At 35.9% G+C, this 21620-nt stretch overlaps 1 protein-coding gene across 6 annotated transcripts in view; it reads right to left on the reverse strand.

Moving 5' to 3' along the window:
• DCAF6 (DDB1 and CUL4 associated factor 6) overlaps positions 1-21620 on the reverse strand; it is a 91936-nt gene that overhangs the window by 40276 nt on the left and 30040 nt on the right. For 3 of the 6 annotated variants that reach the window (XM_049824326.1, XM_049824327.1, XM_049824324.1), the window contains exons 5-11: positions 17788-17901; positions 16630-16765; positions 14511-14725; positions 11915-12008; positions 8641-8760; positions 8165-8410; positions 2664-2831 (exon numbers count right to left, since the gene is read on the reverse strand). In XM_049824326.1, the coding sequence (XP_049680283.1) occupies positions 2664-2831; positions 8165-8410; positions 8641-8760; positions 11915-12008; positions 14511-14725; positions 16630-16765; positions 17788-17901 (1093 nt within the window). The remainder of the gene's footprint in view (positions 1-2663; positions 2832-8164; positions 8411-8640; positions 8761-11914; positions 12009-14510; positions 14726-16629; positions 16766-17787; positions 17902-21620) is intronic. The other 3 variants (XM_049824330.1, XM_049824328.1, XM_049824329.1) reach the window with 1 other exon arrangement.

Raw genomic sequence — 21620 nt, forward strand, 5'->3', positions numbered from 1 at the left:
CCACTTCACATCGTGGCAGACACATTTTGGGGTGTAATTTTTTGTTTGAAAATTTACAACTAGTATGTGCCTGAAAACTAAACATCTGCCTCAAGACAGAGCATCAAAGACAATCCTGCAGGAAAAAAAGAGAGATTGTCTCTGTATGGGAATTTGTTATTAAAGAAACCCAAAACAAACCTAAGAACTTCTTTTTCTCCTGCCACATTTCTGAAGTATCAGTTTACCACAGGGTTGGAAAACAACTGTCTCTATGGAGAAGCAAGAGACCAAAAATCTGCACCTCTGGTTTTCCTAAGGAATAGATTGCAGATACACATCTTACAAAACTAAGTCTTGGGAGGTCAGAAAAAGAGAATAAAAGAAAGTAACTTGCAGAAAAAGAAATTAAAAAAATACAGAGAATATTTCCATGTCCAGAGTGCAGAAATCTTAAAAAGTAAATAGACAATACAAGGGTGATCTGGATTCCACAATAAAAAAAGAGTTTCATTTGTTTCCTCCCAATGTAACAGAAGGAGGAATACAATGAAAGAAGCTGATGAAGCACAGCAGGAATTGCTTGTATTTACACATACAAGTAGAAAGGAAAAGGTAATGTAATCTTTTATCAAATTTCTTGAGGAATAATTGACCAAACACTAAATATTTAAATTTGAATTCATCATTTTAAATCTTCTACTGTCTATAATGGTGAAGGTAACAAATTCCACCAATCAGACCAAACAGCAAAAAGATATACATCCTAAAGAGTTGGAGGTTAGTTAGCAAAACTGTTACCCCTGCTGCTCCCCAGAAATAACATAGTGCTAAATGAATCTATCTTTCAAAGCAGTTACTTAAGTAAAATGGTTAAATTTGCAAATTCACTGTCATCACATGAAGAATGAGGTAAATATTTGAATACTAGTTTCCTCCAAGGCTATGTATGTGTTCTGTGGTTCCCTAGTGATCTCAAACAAAACTATCTGATCTTCCCATTAGTTCCACTAAAATTCAAAGCATGTGGGAAGTCAAAACTCCAAGAGGCAATGATGGGGGATCCAAACTAACTACATCTCTGACTCCCAGTCAAAGCAATTACTCAGCTTAAAGCTACAAATTTGTGTCACTATGGACCCTACAGTGTGTTGACCACAAACAACTGGGAGTGAAGAGTTACACTGCATCCTTAAAGGAGCACTAAGAAAGAGATGGGTGAGACAGTGTCAAGCAAAACCCCAACCAACATATGCTTCAGAGGTAGTAAAATATCCACAGATATACCTCAAGGCGAAAATTCTACAGATATGGTTGTAATGAAACTTTTTTCAACTTCAATTCAAAGGGAAACAATTTAATTAAAAAAATTATTTTTAAGTCATTCCAAAAAGAAAATGGAAGATCAAGATCTATAGACTGTGTTAGCTATGGTTTTGCCTCTATCAATACATATCTTTGAGTTAATAAATTCTGATGTTCAGTTTGCAGAAAAAAATTGGTAGCTTTTTGGTAGGTTTTTTTTTTTTTTTTTTTTTCCCCTGGCAGGAAACTGCAGCCACCTACAAGAACACTGCTACCATTGTTTTTCTTGTTCTCCTCCTACAGGTAACAGGCACCTATGGCCACCATCCCTAGGATAAGCACACAGCCCTCCAGGATTTACTAGTTTCCAAACATTCTCAAAACTCACTGTAGAATTTTCTAGTGTAGGAAGTTACTCAAAATTTAGTAACTACATATTGTAACTAGATCACTAGCCGCTGTTGTATCAAATTGTTCTGCAAGGCTCCAGAGAAACAGACTGAACTGTAGCAAGTCAAGCTGTCCATTTATGACACAATCCTTCTAAGTAATTTAGCCACACCTCAACTGTCACAAAATTTATCTATAGAAGAAACATTGCTAGACATTACTGCTCAACACAAAACATGCTGATTTTTCACACAGCATGCAGCTCACTCATTTTTACATGGTGCCATGAAAAAGTTTGCTCCAAGTTTGTGCTTTAGGGTTTACCTCTTTATTCATATGCAGGCTTCTACCCTAACTTTCTCAAGTATGACTCTTTTCATTACAAACATTTCCAAGAATTTCTTGTCATAGTTTTTAATCTCAATAAGACAAGAGGAAGAGGATGGCGAAATAAAAAGTCACTCTATTCAAAAAAAGGAGAGCATATCTGGGGACTTAGGCTTGTTACAAGTATTTTCACTATACTTACTGTAAAACAATAGCATTTAAGAGTGCCAAAATCCTGGTTTACTGAAATGTTACCCTGAATTAGAACATATGCTAAACCAAAGCCAAGTCTTAAATGTTACTCTTGGATACAATTAACACCAAAATGTAATTTCAAGTGTGTAAGTGCCTCACTCTACTCAGGACACAGCAATTTCTTGCTCAACGGCTCTAACAAACATTGCACATACCTGATACCATGCACCTAGGAAACTTTCTCCATATAGTATCATTTAGCTATATAATCCAAACATGTTAGATAAATGAAAACTGTCAGTATGACTCTTTCCCTAACCATGTGATGATAAACACCACCACATGCAAGGTAAGACAAGCAGCAAATGCATTAACTGTCTTGTTCTGGAAGAGAAGCATCTCAGCAAACAACAGCAGCACAAACTATAACTACGTTAGCTGCTTAAGAAACCTTGACAAATGACAACCTGATGTCTGAGGGTCCTGTGAGGAGCCCTTAGAGGAGGACTGATCAGAGGAGGACGACTGTGGCGCTGAACCCTCAGCTAGCTCTCGCTGTCTCTGTTGTTCTGCCTTCTTAAGCCTCAGTCGCTGTAGACCCCTACGGATTATAGCTAACTCAGGTCCCATTAACTCTGACAAACAGGGAGAGGGGAAAAAAGAAAAAAAAAGTATGTAAAAGAAAGAAGAAGCATTGAACATACAATATACAGAACAGGGAGGAGGGGTGGGGGGACTGACCAAAGAGAGAAGCAACAGATACTAAGTGTAATTATAGTGAAAAAAAATTATGTAAGTCATTTACTAACATCCAGAAATTATAGAATAAAATATTGAAATTGTTTTTTCTCTTCCTAAATGCATGGATTACAGGACTTAAAAGTTCAGGATTCACATCATACAATCCACCCCCCCACCCCATCTCCAACACTTAAATCATTTAGCAAAGAATTATTTAACAAAAATAGATCAATCCTGACTGATTCAAAACAAAGCAAACAGAAGTATTCATTTTCATGTTCCTAACACACATAACAAATGAGAATATTCATGGTGTAAAATTGTGCAACTGTGGTCTGCAGGTAAATTTTCAAAATGAATGTGATAGCTTCCTGATGGGTGGAATTCAGTACAATTCTGATCAAAATAAACCTGTGAAAAAAGTAAACTGGAACTATGAAAATAGGTGGCAGAACAGCATCTAACCAAAAAATACACTTCACCATGAACTCATTTTTTCTCTCAGACATTCCCAGTGGGTGAGGATTCAAAGTCTGAAAACACTGTTAAGTGGTCCTACAGAGAAAGTAATTTATTGGACCATAAACAATTCCTAGTATAATTCTCTTAACAGGCTATTCTTTCAGTTCTGTCTTTAGAGAACTGAAGAGAACTTTGTTTTCATCACTCTGTCTTTATTCATTTGTCAGTTATACTGTTTTGGCACATACCAGTCCACTGTCTGATTAACATATTTTTTTGCAAACTGCTATAAAACTAGGCATCCAAGTAATTTTTTATTCTTTCCATGCTCTTTGTAGATTTCCTCCACTTACACAAGTGCTGTATAGCAAGTGCTTCTCCTCATACAACACAGACTGTGTCTTTATTAGCAACAGCTGAAGCACAACATTGACCTGAACCACTGTTGAACTACTCTCATCTATAAAATAGTAGGGTAGAGAAGCCAATTCAGACTCAAATATTCACATCAAATGCTCTAGCTAGTTCTGCTGTAAACTGCTAGCCTAGACCTATCCTGAAAGTATTTATATCAAGGGCACTCTGTAGTATTTTGTAGATGTAAGGAAATCTGCAAAGAAAAAAAATAATCAGTACTATGAAATGTTAAAATACTAGAGACCATTACATTGGCATATAACCTTTCATGCAAGCAAAAGCTTTACAAATATTCTGTAACTCTTATTCACTCAGTGAAGCAAGCAAATCTTAAATTTTCTTTCATAAAAAGAAAAACCCAAAGACATAATCCAATCATTCAAAAATTTGTGGCAGGCACCAGTTAATATCAAATAGTCATGAGCTCTAATGTCCTCAGTCTAACACCACTTCTGGGAAATACATCCTGCCAGTTTATGGTTGATGAGGTATAAGGAAAAAGATACACGTCCTAAAAGGAATATAGCATCAAAGAGATCTGCTACAAATGGTTTTCATGTGCCATGAACATTTATGGAAAAACAGTCTAGAAAATGCTTTTAAGGAAATTTCAATGATGTCTAAAATGGCAGTTTTCAGTACTTGCTGCTGATTCAGTTCTACTCAGTCCAGAGATAGTTACAATTTAAGATGTAACAAGAACTACAATTCAAAATGTAGAGGCAACTACTATCCTGAATACGTTTAATGACAACACCTTTTAACATATTTCAAAAATCTCTAAGCAAATGTTTATTTTGCCAGCAAATGGAGTGAGAAAAAAGAAATGGAAAGAAAAAACAGCTATTGCCACTTTCCCATTCAAAATTTAAAAGCAAAGTTACCTTATATCAGAACACACATTAAGATTAAGCTTTGTCCTAATTACTCAATTACCCCCTACCCCCCGCACCAAAGTGTATCTGGAATATTATTTATGGGGAAAAAAGCATTATTATATATCACAGTTTGTTGTATTTTATGTTCATTTGTGGCTTAAAACTACAGCATCTTAAAACTCATGTAAAAAATGAATGAATGCTTTCCACTGAATGGGCCAAGTAGGGCAAGAAAATAATTTATTTTTTTTCTCTCAGTGACAAGCATGAAAATCCCCAGCAATTGTTCTGTCTCATAAAAAAATTATTCAAACATACTGACAAGAACAGGCTACTGAGATTTTGTGCTGATCATCTTGATTATTTGCAACCTACTCAAACATTCCAAATGTATTCTTCCAGAAAATACATTACGATAGAGAGACTTATCCCAATAAGCTCCAGCACTGAACCATTTTTGTACTGACTCTATTTTGAACATGTACTTTTTTAAAACATTAAGCAATGAAGTCAGTCACATGTAGAAGCTCAAATGCTTACCACGTGACATATTTTCTGGAACACCATACCAACAATGTATTTGAATCATAATACATATGCAAAGGTATTGCTATTTCAAAGACAGGATTACCACTGGCACCTGTGTTGAATACAGAAATCTGTAGAAATGATTTATGGAAAGCTGTTTATAAGCCTGTTCCAGTCTGTAGTGTGAATTCATGCTCCAATTCTAAACAAGTAATTACCCAAAACCATATTTTTCATTTGCTAACTCTTTGCTACAATATTCAAACTTGTATCTGCCACCACTTTAAGCAAAATGATGGCTGAAAGCCTCTCACTTCCCTTCTTCCATTTTCCAAAATGGTTCCCCGGTTATCCATCTTTTACAACACACCTCTATCTGGTCTTCCTACTCAACCCCACTGTATTTAAGCTATTTCTATTATGACTTTCCCTATCCTGTCACCCCAAGAAGCAGCAGGTTTTATTCACATCTAAACACAGCTCAAACAAACTCAGGGAATCCTGTTCTTAATGCAGAGTGCAGTCTTTTCACATTTATGTGAAATGTGACTAGAGACTGAGAGTAAATAAAATCTCATAGCTGAGCACCCTTATGGGTTCTGCAAGTATACAAACATTGCAAAATAGAAATTCACATTCAAGCCTACCCATTCATAAACGCACTGCTACCGCTCTGCCATGACCTGCTCCTTCTGCCCAGGGGCTTCCCCTTTCCCTGAACTTGCCCATGTTACCCAAAGACTTGTTTTACAGTAACTTAACTGTTTTAAAAGCAGTGCAAACCAGACAAGACGCTTACTAGGTATGCAAACATGTAGTACTATTGAGTTTACTCCTGCAGGTGTTCTGTAGACAATTTAAAGATGGCAGCTGTCCTACAATTAAAATCTGCATACAGCAATAAAGAATACCAGATAAAGTTTTGCTTGTTTGTTTCTGTGGATTCAGAATATGGGCGGTGGGGGGACAGTGATTTTTTTTTTTTTTTTTAAAGAATCAGCAACCAATCTGACACCCTGTTTAGATGTAGTCAAAGAAGTTATCAAACATTATACAGTAAATCAGAAAGTATCTACTGTCTGTCAACCAAACAACCACCACTACCCCTTTCAAAACTGAATATACGGAGTCTTAAGTCCGAAGTAACACTGGGAAAGAGGAAATGCTCCTAGAGAAGAGCTGGATAAAGAAATAACAACTTCAGCTTCATGCTAGCAGAATAAACTTTTACTTAGAAATTCAAAAAGATTCAGAGAAAAAGAAGAAAACGCTTTCTCTAGTCAGCATACATTCTTTAAAATGAAGGACAGAAAATGCATAATAATTCCAGAAATGTTCTCTAGCACATTATCATTATGCAGCCTACAAGGTTTCAATGATGTAGCTTGAAGCATTTATTTTTAATATCTGACATACTCTCCTGGCCACTGTAAGCTCCAGAATATACCATATACTTTGAAAAATAAATAGATCAAAATGAATCCTTAGTAATGGTATGTGTGTTCTTTGGCGGCTATCCCTCTGTACCAAAGATAGTAGCAGTTAAATTGGGTTGCACTGAATTAGAGTAAACCCCTTAATTTGTTGTGTGTGTATTGAGAAAAACTTGAGATTGCAGCAAGCTGACACCAATACTAAAAAAAAAAAAAAAAAAAAAAAGAGAGAGCGAGCGAAAAGGTGACTAAAGCCTCTGCTACTAAATAGATTTTCTAGCTTATTCTAGAAATAGTATCTGGACTGTGTGTATTGTCATGTTTCTGCTCACTGTTTATTTCCTCTAAATAAGTACCAGACTAGTTGCAAGGCTTGAAAGGATGAGAATGATACATTTAATGAATTTCAAAATAATTTCTCACCTGTCCCAAAGATTTTGTCTGCAGCAGCCACAGTACACTGAATGGCACACTTTTCCCTGGAAAATCCCTATCTCTTCTTTATACCAAATCCCCATCTCTCCAGAACATCCAATTTAGGGCCTGAAGATGCTATCAGTCATCTTTTCCAATGACAGAGACCTTGATTTTTTACAACAGAATTAGTACAAGACAGAAGTTGTATTTATACAAAACCCACGGGATTTTAAAATAATCAAGTCTGAACCTGTAGGTGTTTCAGATCACATCAGCCTTTCCACCACAACTATGATGCCTAGAAACTCACTTTAAAAAAGTAAAAGTAAACTCTTGTGCAAATACTTAACAGTAAAGGCTGTGGTATCTTTTCCTGCACAGAGATGGAAAAATGCAAGTCAACGCATAAGGTGCTCTTTTACTAACCAATAAGTTTTTGACATTGACAGTGGAATATACTTTCTTCTTTTTCCCCACAATAAGAATGTAAGTGTATATTAAATACAGATGAGTTTTTTTTAAGTTTATATATCTTGAAGATCAGTATGTAGTATAATTTATTAACCAATAATGAAGTATCACATGAGGTAAGCCCTGTCTATGTGGATAGTTTTGAGAAGCAAAAAACCATAACATTGCTGACTCTGAAAATGTTGAGGATGTAGATTCCTACTGAAGGAGACATTTTCTACTTCCTCTGATTATATATAACAGGAATAGGTTCTGCTATTCATTGCACTGATGCTGCTACAGCCAAATCACAGCTGAAGAAGGCATGGTGTTATTTATACTCCATGAAGAGAATAATAAGTTTAGAAGAAACAAGCAATAATTTTTTTACTTCTACTTCAAAAGACAATACTGGTTATTCCCTTTGAGATTCCTTCTTCAGACAGACTTAGACAGTTGATGGTTTTACTCTTTGTTTAAACCACAGCTGCAGTCAGTTGATAACTATAAAATACCTAGCCTCATTAAGGATGTGCAAGAAGGAAAACAGATTGAGATCAATTACTCAAAATATCCTAAAATAAAATTGTTTCTCAATGAAAGCGTTTTTCATAAACAATGACAAGATGGATTTCTTCTCACCAGACTGATGGAGTACAGGTTGAGCAGAGGCCCCTAAAGAAGGCCTTTGTTCATTATCAGGAGAGGACAATAACGAAGTTGAAGGGGGACTTTCTGTTGAAGATGATGTTGAAGGAGCTTGGGCTGACATTGTAGAAGATGATGATGATGGAAGTTGTTCAGAACCATCTACTTCCATTGCAGTTTCTGATTCTGTACTAGGTGGCACGTTACTAGTAGCAGGAGCATCTGTCCGATTAGTCCCACCTTTGATTAAATAAAAAAAGCAAGAAAAACAAAAGCCCAAAGGTAAGCTTAGTCTGTCTCTAAAGATCCCTTTGCATTACCATTCATATGGCAAACAAATGTGCTCAGTTCTTCAGAGTGTACTAAAAATTTTTTAGTTTATACCCCAAAAATGCTGATATTCAAGGCCTGTACACCCAGTATAAACATATTTCTGTTGTAATTATTATTCTTGAAAAGAAGGAAATCACCTCTGGACCGTGATCTTCCTCGTCCTCGATTGCTTTGTGCAACTTCACTAGCTTCTTCAAACCATCTTGACAGCATGTCTGACATCCTTTGCATTAGAGAGACATTAGGACTTTGCTCCCCTGTAAAACAAGTAAAGCTGAAAGTTTTATCTACAAGTTTACAAAAGCATTCATTTTTCCCCCCATTTTTTCTTTCAATACCACCGCCCCCCACCCCGCACTGTAAGGTATATAACTAGCAATCCCCTGAACTATCTCCTTTTTTCAGCACTACAGTCTAGCAAGAATTGCCAGCTGAACATGGCACCACATAAAAACCAACAGTCCTTCCTCCTTCTCTGTTTTACAATTATGCAGAGCTTTTGTACATATGACATTGTGAAATTTATGTCATTGTTTTAAATGCCAGTTAAATAAGTTAAGAAAGCCTAGATTCTTATGTTTTTCCAGCCAATTATAAAATAACCAATTTTATCATTAAACAATTAAAGAGCAAAAAGACTAGCACAAAATTAGCACATAATGTTTTTTAAGATTTCCAAAAGGCTTCTGCATGACTTACAGCAAAATCTTCAACATACTTTCTTTCAACATAACTCAAAACATTTTCTTCTCATTTTAATTCTGGTTTTATTACATATGAAACAAAATTTGTTTCAAAAAAAGACGACAGAAAAATTCAATTTGTAAATGGCTGAAATAGAATATCTGAATCTTTAACTGTTTTTTGTATTCTGTGAAATGTTTGGGGTTTTTTTTTTGGTTTTGAGGGTTTTGCTTGTTTGGGGGCAGGTTAAGTGGTTGGGGGTTTTTGGGGGGAGTTTGGTTGTTGGTTGGTTGGGGGTTTGGGGGGGGGTCATTTTTTGGGGGTTGGTTTTGGGTTTGTTTGTTGGGTTTTGGTTTTGGGGTGGGGGGGTGGGGGGTGGTTTGGGGTTTTTTGTTTGTTTGTTTTTACACATTGGCATCTTCCAATAGAAGACATTCCACTGGACTGGGCCATTCCACTCATACTGAAGTAAGAGCTTATGCTGGCCCCTTAGGAAGTATGCTGTGTTTAAGCAACTTTTGGAAAAGTTTTGTACTTGAAGAGCTTAAGAAATAGAATCCTTGTGAAGTACAATTACTTATCAAAATACATATGTGAAAAACATTTTACTACCTTGCATACAAAAGCTAACACTAAAAGATTCTGGAGTGTACTTGGGAAGAACATGCAGTGATAATATGCCTCTCAAACATCAGTGCTGCTACCTGCACAGATGTTATAAAAGCCAAAAGACTAATCAAATGACTGGAGCAACTGATTATCTTTCAGGACTGCATATAGTCTTCACTGCTAGGATATAGCTTGAATATATCATCACTAGACCTTGCTTTTACATTATTTGCTTGAGTTTAGAAGACATTGTTGGGAATGGATAAGGGACACACCGACCCACCACTCCCCCAAAACAATGCCCCAGAGTCTGACCCAAATGCCCTTGTCTATCCTCATTTCCACACTGCAGGTCTTTGACCCTCCCCTGGGATCCCTCATTCCCCTCCTGTACCCCAGGCAGAGGAGCTCTGGCCTCAGAAGCTTAGAACACAAAAAGTAGAATACAACAGCTGAAGAAAACAGACAATAGGTGGTTAATGATGGGAAGACAGAATAAAGAACAGTTAAGAGAAAAATAAGTCACAGGTCACCACATGCCTAACTAATGCAACACAGCTATTCTCTCTCAGTCACTATACAATTGTATCAAATAATGCACAGTACAGATCCTGAAGCTTTGTTTTGAGAAAATAAAAATCTAGCCAGTGTTTATACTGGAGGAGTCCTTTTCTCAGGCTTTATTCTTCTCCCCAGCAGATTTAATTGGTAGGGAAATGACAGCTAGAAGGACATTGTTTTTCAGCTAAGTATCTTCAATGTAAATAAAAAGTAACTTTGTGCAAAGGCAAAGCTGCCACTAACTTTAATTGGGAAGACCTGCAACAAAGATGATAGCAAAAGTGTCCCTAATATGAGGAGGTATACAAATGTGGTCTGTGGAATGAAAGCACCAAATAAGCAGAATGTAAAACTGTTAATAATCAAATCTTGTGGTATTAGAATAAGGCGGCACATGATGAAACTAAGGGAGCAATTTAAAAGAAAGGAAAGAAAGTCTTCCTTTACACAGTGGGCACTGAACTTCTGGAATTTTTTTGCCATAGGAGATATTACCATCAGGTTCAAAAAAGGATTACAGAAACTCATAGGCAATAGAACTATATGCAGATTCTAAAAGAACAGATGGGAACATACCCTCTAAAGTTTCTAATATGGTAATTCTGAACACTGGGGGAGCAACAAAGGCAACAGACTAAGGTAAGAGGACAGGCTCATGTTCTCTCCCTAAAGAGCATCTCCTATTGCCTGTGTCGGATACAGAATCCTACTCTACATGGACCATTAGTCTGATACAGCTAGACACTTCTATTGTAGTTTGTGGAGTCAGGAAGATGAGAAAACCAACACAGAAAGTCTGGAAAGGGAAATGGTAGGCAAAAAAGGGAGACAGATTTAAGGGAAGTAGAACAAATACTTGTACCCCCACAACCTGTCAGATAGAAACAGAAACACATCATTAGATGAAGAGTAAGATGAGTAACAAACCATCCTCTGCCCTGCTTTCACATCTCATTTTCTGACACTAAAGCATAGCTTTGGAAATGCTCTACCTACTGAAACCTCAAGTAATTGAGTAATATATTAGAAACATGAAAATTTAAGTATAAAAATTTAGTTACTACATGTTTTATAAAAAAAGTGAAAGATACAATAGTAGAATCCTACTGCTTTGAATTCCAGTCCCCTCATGTAACCATTACAGAGCATTTCATTTGTAGCTTTGACTGCATATGAGGCTTGACTACAAAAAGGGAAATACGTATTTATGTTACTACATGACCAATGACAATGAAGTAAGCTCTCCTTGATTTACATCAGCCTAACTGAAGAAACATAATTCTTCTGGTAAGAATATTTTCAGTTTAGACATTTTTAAAAATCACTGTAGAACAGCAGTTCTGTCTTAAATTCTAAGAAAACCATCTTAAGACTTGGCCGAGTCTTAAAACATGGACAGTTTAATCTGAAGCATTTGGGTATTTCAGGAATACTTAAGAAAAATAGGAAAATAAAACCCAAACCAAAATGAAACAAAAAAAACCCAACTAAAACCTAGCCAAAACAAAACACACAAGCAAAGACAACCACCACCACCCCCAGCTGCAAACACTTTACCATCTCTTTCTCGTTCACTCTCAGGCCTTGCTCTTGGTCCAGTATCTGACCAGTCTCCTCTTAGCCGCAAACGTTTAACAGGAGGTTGCCGTAACTAGAAATAAAAAAAACCCAACCAAACCACAAAACACCCCCACGTTACAAAACTATTTATGTTGGACAGTACAGCATTCTAAGTCTAAATATAAACACAAATTTATGTAACTTAATAAAATGGAAATATTGCATCTGTCACAAAAAAATTGAATGTCAGCCATATGTTCAGATCAACTATGAATAAGTACAACACTATCAATAGAATACAAGAGTTTTAGCTATGCAGAAGTTCAACAGTCTAAATCAATGACTTTCAGAACTAATGCAGCTTTTATTTTATGCAATACTAACTTTGTGTTGAGGCTTTCCATACTGAACAATAATAATTCAAGTTTTCCAGAATTCAGCCTGAATTCTGCAAAAATATTCACCTCTTCATGTTAAAAACTACACACAGCAGCTTCAGTTTAATGAAATGTGGATTTACAATTAAGCAAAATGAAAAAACAATCAGACATTAACAAAACAAAGAAATTTTATGAAAATAAACTTTAGTTTATTTTTTAAGCTGTGGGGTTTTAAAATTTTTATAACACAAGGTTTTTTGCAGCAGGAAGTATAAAACAAGTACTATATAGGTAGTGTTACTTTCAGCAACTTGAAAAGAAACAGCTAGTGCTTTTAACATGCAGAAAGACAGTTCAGAGCTTGAAATTAAGTCTATTGGCTAGATATTTCTGGCTTAAAAAGTAAATAGTTGTGCTGACAATTTTAAATTAAATGCAAAACCCCTGCGGTGAAAGCATAAAGTGTTAACTTTCAGGAGCCAGCAGATTCAGGAAGAAAGCTTTACATTCCTTCTACTCCATACAATTTATAGCCAGGATGAAATAAAAATAGCATTTAAGTAAAATCATCCAGCAAGAAAAGATTATAGGACATATTCTATGCCTACAAAAGAAAAGGATGCATAGGATCTGTTATTAACAGGTGGTCAAAATCTTCTCTCTATATAGTAACTGGACAGTCAACTCTGCACCAAATTACTTCACATCAGATTAACATTAGACAGAAGAAAGGGAGAAGTGCAGAACCATTTGTTCATCACAGTTTTTCTGGGTGCCTCTTTCTCCTGCCTTAGTGAGGTAACAGTGTAACTCAGCTGGACATTGTTCTTCAGTCCTATGAATTCCTACAAATCTACACCCTCTTCTGATCAATAATGTTTGTACTAGTAATAGCAGCCTGTGGCCCAGTAAATACAGCATGATCATTGCTAGTAAGAGGCCACAGGCTTAATATGAAGCTAACACAAGCCTCACACTTGTCAGGCTTTGTCTGGACTTGGAGCTTGGAGTTGCTTGGAGCTTTTTTAGCTCATCACTTAATTTGCTTTAGTTTTGCTTAGATTTGCATAGATGCGTGGTGTACAACCTCTTGTTAACAGTTTTGATACATGCAGGAATGCCAACCAGTTAAGCTGTGCACGAAAGAACTACTTATGACCATAGGATACTGTTGCAGCATGAAGTGGTACTGGTATGGGCTCACAGCATGTGTGGACACAGGAGGATACCAGAGACACCTTCTCACTCACCGTTGGCTGTTAACTGTACTACAAAGGTTGGACCCAAGCAATGCTCTTTTAGGGGTAATAACAAGGACAAAGAACAACCACGCTATATTGGCAAACTAATAAAGAAAACACATCATGTACATGTTTCAAAACATATAGCCTTCAAACGGACTCTTAAGAAAAAGAGGGAAGAAAACATCAACATCATGTTTCTGCCAGCACAGAGGAGGAAGAAATCTCCATTGTTATCATCACACCCATCCTTCCAGTGAAGACAGCAGTATGCTAACAACTCATGGTAAAGTCCCTTGAGGCTGCTGTCTCAGACTAAAGGTAATGACCTCGGGATACAGAGGAACTTGTGAAATGGTGAGCATGCCAGGAAAAGAAGGAACAGATGGTTGAGGGAGTGAGACATAACTTCACTGTAGTTAGAGATTTGTTTTATATTGATCAGAAAATTTAGATTGGAATGGTCAATGTCATTGTAGCTGAGCTGATAATAAACAACTGCTTGTGTTTTGGTTACACTGCTGAAACTTTTAATACTGCTCAGTAGTAGCTGCTCACCTCCTCAATCTAAACATGTTGTACCCCCTCATCTCTGTCATTAAATGATAACTTTTAACAAAGAGTATTTATACTTGATTTCAAGGAATAATGCTTCCTTTCGGTGGCATGGAAAATAACACAGAACACACTTCAATTACAAGAATGACCTGCCACCCTTGCTGGTCTTATCACCCAAAGGTTCATGCTTTCTCATCTTTAGGAGAGGGAAACCAGAGTGACAAAATACTGTAAATATATAAATAAATATATTGTAAATATGCAAATTTTGTAACACAATCTACTTGTCAACATCTCAATCTATGAACAGCAACATTAATTTAAATTAAACAGAAATACAACTGATATAAGTGTGCCATAAGAAAAAAAAACCACAACAAAACAACACAAAAACAGGTCATCTTAATCACTTGCCTCTTCCCGTCTCTCTTCAGCAGAAGGAACTTTAAGTTCTCGTGCTGTGTCATCCTTGGGATCAAACAAATATATGTAATCTGAAGAGTAGCTAACAAGGATCTCTTGACCATCTTCACTATAACACAGAGACGTTACTCTGCAGGATTTGTTATTGAGATGAGGAGGAACAAACCGTGCCACCATTCCAACAGTGCCTCTACCAGCATAATTCCCTATGGGGGCGGGAAGAAAGAAATCACACATTTACTATTGCAAATATTCAAAAGCTTCAATATACTCCTTATTTAACATCTATCAAAAGATGATCAGAGAACAGCTAAGTATCCTGTAGCTTCTGCATTAAATTGGATCTAAATAGTGACATATCAGATCTTACTAGTATTTTATATTTCTTTACAAAGGCTATGTACATTTTTTTTAAAAAAAGATGAAAACACACATATATATTCATATATCACATACCCATCACACGAAGGTGTGTGGATACTATCTGTAAAATGTAGTACAAATGCAAATTTTGAAACCTAAGAACACTTACACAATAATAATGCAACTCTGTATCTACACACAAATTAGAAAGGAATTCATTACATGAAACTTTGAAATTTAGGACATACATCTCCTGTTTTCTACACAAAATGTTTTTAAAAAAATACTAGTTTTTCTTCTTGGAGACATAATAGTACTGTCACTTTGAAACTGCAGAACTATACAACACATTGCACTTATGCTTCCCTGACAACTCCCACTCCACACGCTAAAAGAATCTTAAATTCTAGAATTACAAATTTGTGATAAGATAAAAGTTACTTATAAGAAAATATAACACTGAGAAAAACAGACTGTTCCAAAACCTCATAGTTTGCCATGTAAGTGTTTCCCGCGTGGCATATCTGTTGTGGCTTAATATGTGCAACAGTCTGTCCTTGAACACAGACAAGTTCAGAGTTTATTATCTCACATTACACAAGGACTGAAACAGAAAGTTTTAAATGAAAATCAATACTTTGCTCTCTAGTTATAGAATACCTCACGCCTTAAAAAAACCCACAAAACCCCAAAACCACCCCCTACCCCCTCCCAAATAAACAACAGAACACTATACCAATATATCCAGAAAAACTACAGTCTTCAAGATTTTGTCTTTTCTCTCCTTTACTTTATAGGCCTGCATACCTGAATTTATCTTATTCCTATATTGTTACAAGACAAGTGCAGGTACATAGTACCTTTTAATCAACCCCCCCATAATCTGTTCCTCTGGCAGTTCTCACAGAATTTTGCTGGCCACTATGATGAAAGGGAGAGATCTTATAAGAAAATTAGCATGATGAGTGGGGTATTTTTATGTCTGAGCGATCTCTACTGTTTCCTTTCTCCTCCATCACAATCACCAACAGGAAAATGCTGCAAGAAATGACAGATTCTGTGGCACTGATTACTTGCGTGAATGTGTATGCACAGCTGTATATTAATTTGTATGTGTCTAAACACACGCTGGTCATACATTATAAGAAAGAGATACATTACAACTATGTAACACTTTTGGTTGTCACCAGAGATTTTTTTTAATAAAGTTCTTAAGTAAGCATCTGAAGCATGCCAGCTTTCACCTGAAGGATCTGTAGCTTTTCAGTGAAATTATGTTAGATATTGCAACAGCTACTGCAAAGGTAGGCCTATCACATGACATTCTAGAGTTCGTAAGATCCCTTCCCATAAAAAGCAACACATTCCAGCATGGCAGAGTACAAGAAGATAAGAACTTAATTAAAATTCAGGTAGACCACTGCAGGCTGCAATCGCTAGCTTTTTGGATCTTGGAGTCACATGTTTCAAGACAAAAGAAGAGACATTACAAAATGTCTTTTTCTGCATTCAGTATACAACATATTCTAAGATGAATGAAGAGATTAAGTTTACTTACTTGAAGATTTCTGTATTAGCAAATATTAGAGTGAAATGACTTTATTATTACAAAGCATAGTTCTCAGAGAAGAAAGCTACACTTCATTCAGTATTACACTTCAGTCATTCGTCATCTATTTTGAAAAAAATAACTTGAAATTAGAACTGCAAATGGTTAGAAGAGTTTACTGTAAGGTATGGTTCCTACCTGTTGCTCTTGTACCAAGCATTCGCCGATCATATATTCTTACTGAGCTATCAGAACAACCGACAGCCAGATAGTATGGGATTGGTGGACAGATAGCAACAGAAGTGGCAGCACGACGACAGTTTATTAAAATATCCTGGAACAAACAAAAATACAGCATTCAAATAATAGCTCTGAACATTTGAAGTATAATTCTATTTTTTACTTCAGGACACAGGTCCATTAGTCAAGGAGGTTTTAAGAAAACTAGGTCTGGCCCTGTGAAGATAGATTGTAAATACGTCAAACAGAAAAGCCACTGCAGAGAAGGAAAACTATCAGAGAAAGAAATACAGCACAAGATCAACTAGAAAAGAAAACAAACAAACCAAAACAAACCACAGGAACAAACATTTAAGAACAGGTAAGCATAACAAATACAGATTTATAAACTAGCTTGCACCTTGGATTTTGCTATGCAAACATAGACACTGTTGAGTCAGAAGAGCACCAAATACACAGAAACAGTCTAAATTAATTTAAAGGAATAGATTACATCTACGGGCAGATAAGTGGATAGAGAAAAAGAAAGAAAGAAACCCCTAGAACTAGTAAATATGCACAAAGTGGAATAAAATGAATCAAGAGCAGTGATACATACTTTGGTGTCAGTTTTTTGCCAATTCAATATTAAGACTGTTTCTGAAATGCAAACACACTGGACACCACCAATACCTTACCTTCTAGGGAATACTACCAGTAACTAATTTGATCTAGTATAATTCATTACCAAATCTTTTCTTATGGAGGAACAAAGGATGCTCAAGAACACAGGGCTGCAGATTATTTTCCAGACTAATTTTTTGCCTCCAACTCTGCACTCTATAGTAACTAATGTAAACATAGAATCTTTTCTACCAAATCTGAAGCCTCACACCAAAGTTCATAAACTAGAAGGTGCCAAAGGAGTTATTAAAATGAAATAAATTTAAAAAAAAAAGAAAAGAAAAGAAAAAAGACTCCCCAAACTTTTTTTGTTTCTTGGGAAACATGTTGTCATCTCCACCAACGACCCTGAAATCCATTATTTCTAAAAGCCTTACCAGAATTCATATCCTATGTTTGTATGATGTACAGCTCTACATTTAGGTCATCTTTATTAAAAGATTTCACTCTTACATCTTTACAATCTTCCTTTGTGCAACTTGTTTTGATTCGAGTATCAAACCATCTTACAGTGCCATCTTCACCACAAGAGAGGAAAGTATAGGGATCATTTGGTACTGTCATAATCTGCTCAAAAAAAACACCACAAACAAACAAACAGAAAAACAACAGTATTAATACTTCCAGAAATACCATTACTTTGAAAATGAAAGCATCAACATTTGAGCAGCAGTAAAGACTGAATTAATTACTACTCAAGTCAAGCTTTCTATTGAAATAGAGGAAAACTGAAAAACTATTGATGTTTCTTCCTTTTCAAGAAAAGGCTCAAATTACTGAAGTTAAAATAAACTGTGGAATGTCACATAAGATTAAATATTTATAGGTCAAAGCTTACAGTTATTTTTATTACCTTTTAATAAGCAACATACATTTACTGCAATCAGTTTGCAGATAAGTAATCAATTTGCTGCAATAATTCAACAGTAGCTCAGGTTTTTTTCTATCAAGTAATAGAAGACAATAACAAACAAAACCCTCAGAAGTCTGAGTGACATGAAAATGCTAGATGGCTTTTATTCCCCTTGGGCCATTCCATTACAATAAAAATAGTCCCCTGAAGCAACTATGCATTAAAGGCTGTTACTAACCTACCCCCTCACAGAATTTTTTTTTTTTTTTTTTTGAGAGCACTGTATTGCACCATTTTTCTGACCTCGGCCCTACTCACACTAAGGAAGACTCAGATGGAGTCTCACATATATAGCTTCACTCAAGAAGGCCTCCTTAAGACAAAATAAAAAGGCAAGCAACCATAATGTTAAAGTTGAATTCCACAGGTTAATGAACGCACATGAAACATCATGTTTCTACACACTATCCCTTAAATGCAAAACAGAGAATGTTGTAAAACAAGCAGTATATTTCTTTTCCTACACTACTGCTACTATCAGTAACTTCATAAAAATTTATAAAGCTACAAAAATCAATAAGATGATAATACACTAATTCAACACAGAGCAAATGAGTGATTCTTTAACACTTATATGTGACAATTTATTCTCCACCCCGCCCAACTCTTAGTAAAAGTAACCTATGGATTACAGATAGTGACCTATCTGTAAATCTCTCTACCTAAACAGGGATTGCAAATGTAATCTCTGCAGAATTCAGCATTTCTTCTTGTAATGCTCAGTATGTTAACTGAGACAATGCACGCTGTGCCAAATCTTACTGCTGACAAACAAGAAGTTTAACAGACAGAACAAAGCCAAGGTTTTAATAACAATGGAACAATAAACTTCTGAGCTATGACCACTATTCTTCAAAATGACAGCGTAATATATTGAAAAGAGTGTTTTTCACTACACATTCTAATTAATGTTATTAGTGTGGTTATGAAAGCCAGCAATTGTTCTTCAATACACTAAATCCTTCCAGCATTTTTGCTGTACTTTGATGCAGAGCTTGCATTGAAAACATTTACTTTGTTCCAAGAATGTTGCTGAACATGGTATAACACAGCAAGCTCTTATTTCTAGTAGCTGTATTTTGGTTTTGTTCACACTGTTACTATTTCACAACATACATGTAATAGTGCAATACATACCTCCACTTGCATATGCCAATTTTTATGCTTGGTGTTTAAAAACATACTAAGTAACTTTATAAGCACTAAAACAGAGAAATTGAGAAGTACAGGCTCCAGTAATTAAGAGGCATTGTTACTATATTTAAGTTCAACAAGTACACATTTTATATATATAAAATCCTTTTTTATTAATTAAAAAAATCCTTTTCTATTTAACTTTAAAAATATATAGCTATATGCTCACTTTAGTGTATTGAAAACATGAAGGTAAGAGTTGTCCATAAAAGTACATTATCTTTCTGAAATGCAAATAACATGAATGGCAATAGAGAAAAGCATTTGGCTGAGTAAAAATAAACTTGTAATGGCCTTATATAAACAAGTTCTCCAGAAACTTGTTTCAAGAACTTCTCTCTCCCTCTCTACTTATTCTATTCACCCCCAGAATTAAAAACAATTGTTCAATAATCTCACAGTTTGTAACAACCTACACAAATTTCCACATTCCTCTGTTTCAATGGATGTTTCTGTAACGTCTTGAACTGTCACAAACTCCAAGTTTAAAGCGCAGTATAAATTCAATCCACATTCAAATTTAGAATTAGTACCTCAGGGGCAGATGATGTTAGCTTTTGTTATTCAGAGAATCCAATGAGTCAAAGTTCTATATTTAATACGATGATGTGGTTACATACAGCTGGGCAGTAACGTCATGATATTTTGAAATCATTTTCCCACTCCAGAAACCTCTCAGTGACAGAAGTTGCGTTATTTCAGAAGCTGAAGCTGTATCTCAGCCATTTGCTTAAAAACCCCTGTTATTTACTCTATTATACGTTCATATGCCAAGGCTTAAAAAGAGGTCTATGCCACATAACAATACTACTACATGCATTTATTGTTCAAATATCAGGTTTAAGACACAGTAACAGAATTTAGTCTTTATAAAAAATACCTCCCTTGTTAACATTATTTGCTGAATAAAAATCATCTGCAATAACACTATTTTGACTGTGCAACACAACAGTCGAATGTCCATACTCTCTTCAACTAATGATTTTGAAGCAATCTACTATGTTCTGTACAACCAGTTACTGTTCAGTTATAGTCATTCTATATGGACAACAATAAAACTTGCATCTTGATTTGCTAGACTGTTGGGCCCTCTTTATTGTCTGTTTTGACAAGCTTAATTTGTTGTACCTATCAAATTTATATTTCTCATCTGGTTTAGTAACTTGCAATGTGCACACCATCATTACTGATGGCAAACAACAACTTGCAAAGAGACAACTGGCATCTCATATTACAGGTTAGATGTGTTATGTTCTAGCCTCTGTTACTACTCCTGACCCACAAGCACAACTGGTAACTGCTTTCATTGAATTTTCCCAGTTTGATCATTGTTTTGCAGCACCACCTGCTGTCAGTCACGTCGTGTAATCAACCACACTGTTTGTAAACCCAAGCTCAGGCAGATCAAAGCTTAAGACTGCCACAGTGATTTCTCATTATAACTTTTATGCTGCCACCAACTCTTTTATTTGCAGTACTCTGAGCAGCGTAGTCCATGGCCCCAAACTTTACGCACCCAAACCCACTGCTCTAATGATATTTCTACCACTACCTTTGCGTCTCCTCAACACAGTATCTATCCATAACCATTCTCCTATTCTCAAGCTCAGAAATGTTTTATAATACTCACAGCTAGCTACCCATCTCAGTCTCCAAATGTTCTTATAAAAAGGCAGGTTTCACTTGAGATACAGAGAACATCCAATCAATTTGCAGAATCCACAGACTAGCATACTATATATAGTAAACTTCAGTGAGAACTGAGGCAGTTCAAGCTTCTGACTGGGGCCATAAGGACTGATGCTATTCAAAGGAACCAGTAGTTGCTCAATCAAAACAAATCTCAAAAATGAAAGCAGACAATGCAAGCCTGGGATCTAGAATCACCTTGTGCAAAACTGAAAATACAGTCTTGTGTTAAACCCAGGCAAAACCAAACCAAACCAAAACCACAAATCCCAGAAAGAGCGAATACCATGAGGTTCACTCGACTGACCTACAAAGTTACCCTGCAGACAGGAAGTGTTTTCAAAAAAACCTTTAATGGAACGTGTAATTATAACCATAAGGATACTTCTACTACATGATAAAAAATTAATTTTGGCAGTACTTCAGCCATTTCCTTTTTTCACACTCCCCATTTTTTTAACAGAGATTTTAAAATATTTTGTTCACTTAA

This window comes from Accipiter gentilis, chromosome 21 (assembly GCF_929443795.1).
Source record: "Accipiter gentilis chromosome 21, bAccGen1.1, whole genome shotgun sequence".
NCBI lineage: Eukaryota > Metazoa > Chordata > Aves > Accipitriformes > Accipitridae > Astur > Astur gentilis.